Below are 10,814 nucleotides of genomic sequence, written 5' to 3' on the forward strand. Positions count from 1 at the left end.
GGCACATACAGTCCTAAATTGTCTTGTTCATCATCACACATTATCACCACGTTGCTGTAGTTGAAGTGTGCCAATAATCTGCCCAAGAACATATCCAGGCTGTAATCAATATAGGGCGAGAACATGGTCAATGTGGGATAGCGCTTCTTGTTGGAGAAACCAAAATCTCCCCATTTGCTGAAAAGACATAAGGCAGTTTAAGGTGAATGCAGATAATTAAACACTTATTTGAGCATAATGCAGTTACCATAATATCCCGAAAATAAGGATTTACCGGTTACTTTGAGCTATTACAAGTACTTACGTGACTAGCATCTGTTTGTTCCACGCTGCAAAGCACACGTTTGTTGGTTAATGATAACGGTATTCGTTTCGCTCTTCATGCGTACATATTAAATCATATTTATGTCTAATAAAAAAGGAAAATCAATCGCAAGAGTGGAGCAGCAGTTGCCGTATTGTTAGTGCATTACTGCAGACCTATCTGTATTGTCTGTGTTTTTTTTTCCGCAAAAATTATAACATTATGTGCCGTTGATGCGTAGCTTACTTCTCGCCAGTGCAGCTATGGAGGATGCTGCTGCTGGACATTCTATAACAAACAGCAATTTACAAACATTAGCAGGGACATGTATTTGTCAACTTCAATAACTGTCATATTTTGTTCCGTTTATTACCTGGGCTGAATACCCCCATGACCGGATTACCATCCGCCTCATGGTAAAAATAGCGCGTAATCCAGAATGCTGCTTTTTGATCCATCCCAACGCATGTCGTCACGTTACGGTCATAGATGAGAACTCTGGTTATATTCAAAGTATCCTTGTAAGGTGCCATATCTTCCTGCGCCTTAGCGATCACGGGACCAGCAAAGCTCAGACTGGTTGGTGTCTTGTCGCCCCATAGAAAAAGCTGCACCAATGCAACGTCCACGGGGGATGTCGTTACGCAGCGGATTACAGCAAAAGCCGAAAAGAGTGCGAAAGGAGGATGCATTGGGACGCAGTTACACGACTGACTGATAACCGGGTTCTAAAGTTTCAACACCAGTTACGATAAAAAATACACAAAAAGTTACATCAGAAATTTGTGGTCCTGAATTAAGTTACCGGGTCCAAAGATTCCCATAACAGGGTTGCCGGTAGCGATCTTATCGTGATATTTCGTAGCCCACAATGCTGCTTCCTTGTCCATCATGTCGCAGGTGGTTACATTGCGTGTAAACAACAGGATTCTGGTTATATTCATTAGTGTCTTGTACGGAGCCAAATCTTCCACGGCTTTGGTGAATGCAGGACCAGCCAGGGTCAGACTGGTTGGAGTTTGATCTCCCACAGGTAAACCTGTACCAACGACACATCCAAGGTAGATGCCGGTACACAGCTAAGTGCAGTGAAAGCAGATAGGAAAAGGAATGAAGTCCTTTGAAGGCCCACTGGACGAGGGCTGGGATCCATGAGTAATAATGTCACACTGACAACCAGAATCAAGTAATATTGGGATTTCTACCTGGTAAGATTTTCAAATCGTCAAATTTAGCCGTTATGCATTGAATTTGGTAATAAATGCTGGTTGAGTTTGGTACACAAAGGTGGACAGTTAAAACCTACTCTAAGGCACAGAGGCATTACTGGAGTTTTGTCAATGATGATCTTTGTCGAATGTCAAGTTTTGTGGTTATTGACATGTTCACCACCTTGACTTGTTTGACTTTGTTGGCAGTTCTGTTAAACGCAAAGTTTATGGTGTTTCGACTGGCAGCCGGTCTAATTAACCGGTTGTTACATAACACTAAACATCAACCGACAAAAGCGCACCAATCCGTACTTTAAGTGAGCTAACGACAATTACATTCTACTGATATATGGACATGGACGACGGCGGTGTATACGACAGGACTTGTAGCATCCTTTCATTCCTTAACGCATGCATGAATAAACATACAATGCATGAGAAAAAAAAAACAGGTAACTCGTTTAAGCGTACATAGTACACTGCACAAACAACTGGTTCTTCGTTCGAAGTTCGCACGGTTTTACTGCTTAAATATTAAATTTATTAACCGCGTGTCGGTTTATGCTTGGTCTTGTCATACACTTAAGCTGTGGTCCAAGACTTAATACGGGAATCCCTTGTTCATTTTGCAGAGAATCAATAGCAGCAGTAATAAACAATAGCCCCGAAGCGATCTTAATAATCCTTAACATTACGTGCAGTGTTTTGCGTAATAATACTACCAAAACGTTCAAAAATGTAGCTGACAGTGACTTTTTACCAGCTCCTTACCGTTAAAGTGTGTCAACGACCAATATCAAAATCGTTATGATAAAAGCGGAACAAAAGCTTCGATGTATCTCTTGCAAGTCAGGATAATGAAGCCGGCAAATAAAATTATGCTCAGGGCATTCCTTTCACCGCTTGGAATAAGTTTACGACAGCGGCTGCAAGCTGCTGATAGTGGTTCCCTTGCTTGCTTGCACCTTGCTCTGAAAATCAAAACAAATAGTAACGATAAATTGAATTAATGGCCAGTGTTGTAAGTGACGTTATTCGATTTTTCCCGAATTTTTAGCAGTTATGTATCTGTACACGGCTACATCGGCGTGTGCTAGGGCGTCCTTCTAAATTGAACAGTTTTTGTCTGTTAAATGCAGCAGCGTATGGAATCAGATTCATTAACTCCAGCCGTAGAAGTATAAATTAAACAGCGGCAAAAACAAAATACGCAAATCACATGAAATCCAGTTATAGCTTTTCCCGTTTCGAGGCGCACATACTTATAGCATCGCACTCTGGTTTAATTCCACGATAGCCGCATTTTGGTTCATTAGGAGGCGGGCTATTACGGTTGTACCAAACAATCTGACGAGTGCCGTCATCCGCTGGGTCACGAGAAGGTGTCACGATATTGCGCTTAGCGGAGTAGTCCATTACAGGCTAGAGACATATAGAAATGATAACAGCCGTTCGTAAACAAAACAGCAGTTTGTAAAGTCGGTTTAATCCACAGAGTACAGCAGCAGAATAGCAGAGTAAAGCGAGAAAAGAGTACCGCGGTAAAGTAAGCCGCATTCCACTGATTCGACATTATTTTAGTCTTCAGCGTGACGTTCTAACTTCGCATCTCCTAATCAGGATCAGTGGCGAATATAGTTCAAGAAATGGTTCTAGCGCACTGATTAAAGTACCAAAAACATTCCGGTTTCGGCATTCATCTGGTTCATTGACCAGTCCGTCTCGCGATCGCCATTAGGGCTGATGCTGATATCTTGACCTAAAATGGTGTATGTTCGGTTCCACATCAGCTTGCTAAGCAGGTACCCGTCGTTGGGATCCCGTCCACTGGCTATAGTTTCATTCAACACCTACCCAGTACAGTAGAAGTCACAAACTGAATTTAGGCAAAAGTGACATTTTGAGAGGCGAACAACTACGATTACCATTTTGGCGCGCTGTTATACTTGTAACTGAGGCAGTCAAACTCTACCACGCTTCTTGATTCGAAGAAAGTTGCGAAGCAACCCCGGCTTGTCGAAATCGTCTGGTTGTTAAACAGTTGACCGTTACCTGGGCGTAAATGGCGAGGGCGTAATAGTATGCCATGGCAAATGGGTTGACCTTTCATACAATGAAGCAGAAATGTTTACAAGATTTTCTTTAATATTAGTGCTGCGTTAGACTGAATATTTTTTTAATAGCGTATGATCGGTGGTGTTTAATCAGACTTAATTCAGCTTACTTTCTCCCCGGCGGCATATGTATAGCCGGATGTACTTCTAGAGCGCTGTTTTATTTCATCCGTAACTTTGCGGTATTCGGGTGTGGCATCCGGATTGCGCGGAGATAATACGAAGAGGGAGCGAAAGGCGGTACGGGCATCCTGAGAAGGACACAAAAAAGCAAAATGAAACGAGCTTTCTGCGGTTCAGCACAGCAGTACTTGCACAGTATTATGCAAGGGAAGAATGCAAAATAAGCTAGAAATCCAAAAACTAGCAGTGGGCACTGATCTGATTGTTAGTTGCAGCTGGTTCTTACCGCATCGCGTTTATCTCGGTCTCCAGTATTCCAGGTAACGCTGCCGTAAAATTTACTGCGTAGATAAAGTTCAAGTGTGAAATAAACCTGCAAACCAAAACGAATGATTAGTAGTTTGCACAGTATAAACAGATTCGGTATATTAGTACTCTAATCGCTCACATAATCGCCCTCCGTCATCTTCTTATCAAACGCTGCTAACTGAAAATACACAGCGAAACATTTAAGATATCAGTAATCAGTCACGCTGTTGCAGGCGATGTCCGCGGATTGGATTACCATGATTGGACGAATCCGGTCGCCATGGGCAATGATGATGATAACTGCAAAGACAGGCTCTTCCGCCATCACGAATTATAAAAAACACTACAACAACCACACTCGTGGTAAGCTAGCTGAATTGGAAAGTTAGCATAAACAGCACAAGGAACTGCTGCCGGTCGTACGTTACATGCAGTGATGCAGGTATTACGTCTGTCCAGTCACAAAATTAATGATTGTATTAGCCTGGTTGTAAATGAAGCAGAAAAGCATGTGCTGACAGACTATTGTCACTTACCTCGAGTCAAAGCTTTTATCTTGTCCAAATAATGCCTGACATTGTACTCGTACGTGGCATTCACATAGAACCGGCTGGCGCTGACATTATACTTCAAACGCAGCGTGTCGAATACGGATGTACACGTGGGCACATACAGTCCTAAATTGTCTTGTTCATCATCACACATTATCACCACGTTGCTGTAGTTGAAGTGTGCCAATAATCTGCCCAAGAACATATCCAGGCTGTAATCAATATAGGGCGAGAACATGGTCAATGTGGGATAGCGCTTCTTGTTGGAGAAACCAAAATCTCCCCATTTGCTGAAAAGACATAAGGCAGTTTAAGGTGAATGCAGATAATTAAACACTTATTTGAGCATAATGCAGTTACCATAATATCCCGAAAATAAGGATTTACCGGTTACTTTGAGCTATTACAAGTACTTACGTGACTAGCATCTGTTTGTTCCACGCTGCAAAGCACACGTTTGTTGGTTAATGATAACGGTATTCGTTTCGCTCTTCATGCGTACATATTAAATCATATTTATGTCTAATAAAAAGGAAAATCAATCGCAAGAGTGGAGCAGCAGTTGCCGTATTGTTAGTGCATTACTGCAGACCTATCTGTATTGTCTGTGTTTTTTTCCGCAAAAATTATAACATTATGTGCCGTTGATGCGTAGCTTACTTCTCGCCAGTGCAGCTATGGAGGATGCTGCTGCTGGACATTCTATAACAAACAGCAATTTACAAACATTAGCAGGGACATGTATTTGTCAACTTCAATAACTGTCATATTTTGTTCCGTTTATTACCTGGGCTGAATACCCCATGACCGGATTACCATCCGCCTCATGGTAAAAATAGCGCGTAATCCAGAATGCTGCTTTTTGATCCATCCCAACGCATGTCGTCACGTTACGGTCATAGATGAGAACTCTGGTTATATTCAAAGTATCCTTGTAGGTGCCATATCTTCCTGCGCCTTAGCGATCACGGGACCAGCAAAGCTCAGACTGGTTGGTGTCTTGTCGCCCCATAGAAAAGCTGCACCAATGCAACGTCCACGGGGATGTCGTTACGCAGCGGATTACAGCAAAAGCCGAAAAGAGTGCGAAAGGAGGATGCATTGGGACGCAGTTACACGACTGACTGATAACCGGGTTCTAAAGTTTCAACACCAGTTACGATAAAAAATACACAAAAAGTTACATCAGAAATTTGTGGTCCTGAATTAAGTTACCGGGTCCAAAGATTCCCATAACAGGGTTGCCGGTAGCGATCTTATCGTGATATTTCGTAGCCCACAATGCTGCTTCCTTGTCCATCATGTCGCAGGTGGTTACATTGCGTGTAAACAACAGGATTCTGGTTATATTCATTAGTGTCTTGTACGGAGCCAAATCTTCCACGGCTTTGGTGAATGCGGGACCAGCCAGGGTCAGACTGGTTGGAGTTTGATCTCCCCACAGGTAAACCTGTACCAACGACACATCCAAGGTAGATGCCGGTACACAGCTAAGTGCAGTGAAAGCAGATAGGAAAGGAATGAAGTCCTTTGAAGGCCCACTGGACGAGGGCTGGGATCCATGAGTAATAATGTCACACTGACAACCAGAATCAAGTAATATTGGGATTTCTACCTGGTAAGATTTTCAAATCGTCAAATTTAGCCGTTATGCATTGAATTTGGTAATAAATGCTGGTTGAGTTTGGTACACAAAGGTGGACAGTTAAAACCTACTCTAAGGCACAGAGGCATTACTGGAGTTTTGTCAATGATGATCTTTGTCGAATGTCAAGTTTTGTGGTTATTGACATGTTCACCACCTTGACTTGTTTGACTTTGTTGGCAGTTCTGTTAAACGCAAAAGTTTATGGTGTTTCGACTGGCAGCCGGTCTAATTAACCGGTTGTTACATAACACTAAACATCAACCGACAAAAGCGCACCAATCCGTACTTTAAGTGAGCTAACGACAATTACTGTACTTACATTCTACTGATATATGGACATGGACGACGGCGGTGTATACGACAGGACTTGTAGCATCCTTTCATTCCTTAACGCATGCATGAATAAACATACAATGCATGAGAAAAAAAAAACAGGTAACTCGTTTAAGCGTACATAGTACACTGCACAAACAACTGGTTCTTCGTTCGAAGTTCGCACGGTTTTACTGCTTAAATATTAAATTTATTAACCGCGTGTCGGTTTATGCTTGTCTTGTCATACACTTAAGCTGTGGTCCAAGACTTAATACGGAAATCTCTTGTTCATTTTGCAGAGAATCATTAGCAGCAGTAATAAACAATAGCCCCGAAGCGATCTTAATAATCCTTAACATCACCTGCAGTGTTTTGCGTAATAATACTACCAAAACGTTCAAAAATGTAGCTGACAGTGACTTTTTACCAGCTCCTTACCGTTAAAGTGTGTCAACGACCAATATCAAAATCGTTATGATAAAAGCGGAACAAAAGCTTCGATGTATCTCTTGCAAGTCAGGATAATGAAGCCGGCAAATAAAATTATGCTCAGAGCATTCCTTTCACCGCTTGGAATAAGTTTACGACAGCGGCTGCAAGCTGCTGATAGTGGTTCCCTTGCTTGCTTGCACCTTGCTCTGAAAATCAAAACAAATAGTAACGATAAATTGAATTAATGGCCAGTGTTGTAAGTGACGTTATTCGATTTTTCCCGAATTTTTAGCAGTTATGTATCTGTACACGGCTACATCGGCGTGTGCTAGGGCGTCCTTCTAAATTGAACAGTTTTTGTCTGTTAAATGCAGCAGCGTATGGAATCAGATTCATTAACTCCAGCCGTAGAAGTATAAATTAAACAGCGGCAAAAACAAAATACGCAAATCACATGAAATCCAGTTATAGCTTTTCCCGTTTCGAGGCGCACATACTTATAGCATCGCACTCTGGTTTAATTCCACGATAGCCGCATTTTGGTTCATTAGGAGGCGGGCTATTACGGTTGTACCAAACAATCTGACGAGTGCCGTCATCCGCTGGGTCACGAGAAGGTGTCACGATATTGCGCTTAGCGGAGTAGTCCATTACAGGCTAGAGACATATAGAAATGATAACAGCCGTTCGTAAACAAAACAGCAGTTTGTAAAGTCGGTTTAATCCACAGAGTACAGCAGCAGAATAGCAGAGTAAAGCGAGAAAAGAGTACCGCGGTAAAGTAAGCCGCATTCCACTGATTCGACATTATTTTAGTCTTCAGCGTGACGTTCTAACTTCGCATCTCCTAATCAGGATCAGTGGCGAATATAGTTCAAGAAATGGTTCTAGCGCACTGATTAAAGTACCAAAAACATTCCGGTTTCGGCATTCATCTGGTTCATTGTCCAGTCCGTCTCGCGATCGCCATTAGGGCTGATGCTGATATCTTGACCTAAAATGGTGTATGTTCGGTTCCACATCAGCATGCTAAGCAGGTACCCGTCGTTGGGATCCCGTCCACTGGCTATAGTTTCATTCAACACCTACCCAGTACAGTAGAAGTCACAAACTGAATTTAGGCAAAAGTGACATTTTGAGAGGCGAACAACTACGATTACCATTTTGGCGCGCTGTTATACTTGTAACTGAGGCAGTCAAACTCTACCACGCTTCTTGATTCGAAGAAAGTTGCGAAGCAACCCCGGCTTGTCGAAATCGTCTGGTTGTTAAACAGTTGACCGTTACCTGGGCGTAAATGGCGAGGGCGTAATAGTATGCCATGGCAAATGGGTTGACCTTTCATACAATGAAGCAGAAATGTTTACAAGATTTTCTTTAATATTAGTGCTGCGTTAGACTGAATATTTTTTTAATAGCGTATGATCGGTGGTGTTTAATCAGACTTAATTCAGCTTACTTTCTCCCCGGCGGCATATGTATAGCCGGATGTACTTCTAGAGCGCTGTTTTATTTCATCCGTAACTTTGCGGTATTCGGGTGTGGCATCCGGATTGCGCGGAGATAATACGAAGAGGGAGCGAAAGGCGGTACGGGCATCCTGAGAAGGACACAAAAAAGCAAAATGAAACGAGCTTTCTGCGGTTCAGCACAGCAGTACTTGCACAGTATTATGCAAGGGAAGAATGCAAAATAAGCTAGAAATCCAAAAACTAGCAGTGGGCACTGATCTGATTGTTAGTTGCAGCTGGTTCTTACCGCATCGCGTTTATCTCGGTCTCCAGTATTCCAGGTAACGCTGCCGTAAAATTTACTGCGTAGATAAAGTTCAAGTGTGAAATAAACCTGCAAACCAAAACGAATGATTAGTAGTTTGCACAGTATAAACAGATTCGGTATATTAGTACTCTAATCGCTCACATAATCGCCCTCCGTCATCTTCTTATCAAACGCTGCTAACTGAAAATACACAGCGAAACATTTAAGATATCAGTAATCAGTCACGCTGTTGCAGGCGATGTCCGCGGATTGGATTACCATGATTGGACGAATCCGGTCGCCATGGGCAATGATGATGATAACTGCAAAGACAGGCTCTTCCGCCATCACGAATTATAAAAAACACTACAACAACCACACTCGTGGTAAGCTAGCTGAATTGGAAAGTTAGCATAAACAGCACAAGGAACTGCTGCCGGTCGTACGTTACATGCAGTGATGCAGGTATTACGTCTGTCCAGTCACAAAAATTAATGATTGTATTAGCCTGGTTGTAAATGAAGCAGAAAAGCATGTGCTGACAGACTATTGTCACTTACCTCGAGTCAAAGCTTTTATCTTGTCCAAATAATGCCTGACATTGTACTCGTACGTGGCATTCACATAGAACCGGCTGGCGCTGACATTATACTTCAAACGCAGCGTGTCGAATACGGATGTACACGTGGGCACATACAGTCCTAAATTGTCTTGTTCATCATCACACATTATCACCACGTTGCTGTAGTTGAAGTGTGCCAATAATCTGCCCAAGAACATATCCAGGCTGTAATCAATATAGGGCGAGAACATGGTCAATGTGGGATAGCGCTTCTTGTTGGAGAAACCAAAATCTCCCCATTTGCTGAAAAGACATAAGGCAGTTTAAGGTGAATGCAGATAATTAAACACTTATTTGAGCATAATGCAGTTACCATAATATCCCGAAAATAAGGATTTACCGGTTACTTTGAGCTATTACAAGTACTTACGTGACTAGCATCTGTTTGTTCCACGCTGCAAAGCACACGTTTGTTGGTTAATGATAACGGTATTCGTTTCGCTCTTCATGCGTACATATTAAATCATATTTATGTCTAATAAAAAGGAAAATCAATCGCAAGAGTGGAGCAGCAGTTGCCGTATTGTTAGTGCATTACTGCAGACCTATCTGTATTGTCTGTGTTTTTTTTCCGCAAAAATTATAACATTATGTGCCGTTGATGCGTAGCTTACTTCTCGCCAGTGCAGCTATGGAGGATGCTGCTGCTGGACATTCTATAACAAACAGCAATTTACAAACATTAGCAGGGACATGTATTTGTCAACTTCAATAACTGTCATATTTTGTTCCGTTTATTACCTGGGCTGAATACCCCCATGACCGGATTACCATCCGCCTCATGGTAAAAATAGCGCGTAATCCAGAATGCTGCTTTTTGATCCATCCCAACGCATGTCGTCACGTTACGGTCATAGATGAGAACTCTGGTTATATTCAAAGTATCCTTGTAAGGTGCCATATCTTCCTGCGCCTTAGCGATCACGGGACCAGCAAAGCTCAGACTGGTTGGTGTCTTGTCGCCCCATAGAAAAAGCTGCACCAATGCAACGTCCACGGGGGATGTCGTTACGCAGCGGATTACAGCAAAAGCCGAAAAGAGTGCGAAAGGAGGATGCATTGGGACGCAGTTACACGACTGACTGATAACCGGGTTCTAAAGTTTCAACACCAGTTACGATAAAACTGCCGAAAGTTTGATTGTCGATACTGGTTTGTGTAATGGTTGCTTTTGTATAAGCAACGGGAAACTGACGCGCAGCTCAGTGTTGCGCTTCAGAACTGAACGTAATTTTTCATGATAGGTTCGGCACTTCCATGAAAATCCTTATAAGCAGTCTTTGTCGGTAAACTTGATGTATACATCTAGCTGGAGGTTCTTTGCTGGTATTATTTTCGCCATAAGCGGTTTTAGCATAATTCTAAACATTCTGTTAATTGTTAAATACTGCATGATTGCTGATTATAAAGACGGTGAGTGTATGGCC

At 42.3% G+C, this 10,814-nt stretch overlaps 3 protein-coding genes across 3 annotated transcripts; all 3 read right to left on the minus strand.

The window, feature by feature from the left end:
• Positions 1 to 9: 9 nt before the first annotated feature.
• Positions 10 to 996, minus strand: LOC129601393 (uncharacterized; the record flags this gene model as incomplete). Its single annotated transcript, XM_055500189.1, has 4 exons — positions 678 to 996; positions 551 to 592; positions 305 to 329; positions 10 to 177 (listed from the first exon to the last, which is right to left on the minus strand). Coding segments are annotated over exons 1-4 (554 nt in total), but the record flags the coding sequence as incomplete, so codon positions are not given.
• A 1,401-nt stretch (positions 997 to 2,397) lies between these two features.
• On the minus strand, positions 2,398 to 6,346 carry LOC129601389 (atrial natriuretic peptide receptor 3-like). Its single transcript, XM_055500184.1, has 13 exons — positions 6,329 to 6,346; positions 5,828 to 6,227; positions 5,273 to 5,314; positions 5,030 to 5,054; positions 4,598 to 4,902; positions 4,318 to 4,361; positions 4,201 to 4,239; positions 4,039 to 4,125; positions 3,740 to 3,880; positions 3,568 to 3,618; positions 3,189 to 3,365; positions 2,778 to 2,937; positions 2,398 to 2,486 (listed from the first exon to the last, which is right to left on the minus strand). The coding sequence occupies exons 1-13, from the start codon at positions 6,344 to 6,346 to the stop codon at positions 2,398 to 2,400; spliced, it is 1,578 nt and encodes a 525-aa protein (XP_055356159.1).
• A 592-nt stretch (positions 6,347 to 6,938) lies between these two features.
• Positions 6,939 to 10,447, minus strand: LOC129601390 (atrial natriuretic peptide receptor 3-like). The gene is made up of 12 exons (XM_055500185.1): positions 10,129 to 10,447; positions 10,002 to 10,043; positions 9,758 to 9,782; positions 9,326 to 9,630; positions 9,045 to 9,088; positions 8,928 to 8,966; positions 8,766 to 8,852; positions 8,467 to 8,607; positions 8,295 to 8,345; positions 7,916 to 8,092; positions 7,505 to 7,664; positions 6,939 to 7,213 (listed from the first exon to the last, which is right to left on the minus strand). Exons 1-12 carry the CDS (start codon positions 10,445 to 10,447, stop codon positions 7,125 to 7,127), a joined length of 1,479 nt encoding a protein of 492 aa, XP_055356160.1. The 3' UTR covers positions 6,939 to 7,124.
• Positions 10,448 to 10,814: the final 367 nt, after the last annotated feature.

Source organism: Paramacrobiotus metropolitanus, unplaced genomic scaffold (genome assembly GCF_019649055.1).
Source record: "Paramacrobiotus metropolitanus isolate TYO unplaced genomic scaffold, Prichtersi_v1.0 Parri_scaffold0000233, whole genome shotgun sequence".
In the NCBI taxonomy this organism is placed as follows: Eukaryota; Metazoa; Tardigrada; class Eutardigrada; order Parachela; family Macrobiotidae; genus Paramacrobiotus; species Paramacrobiotus metropolitanus.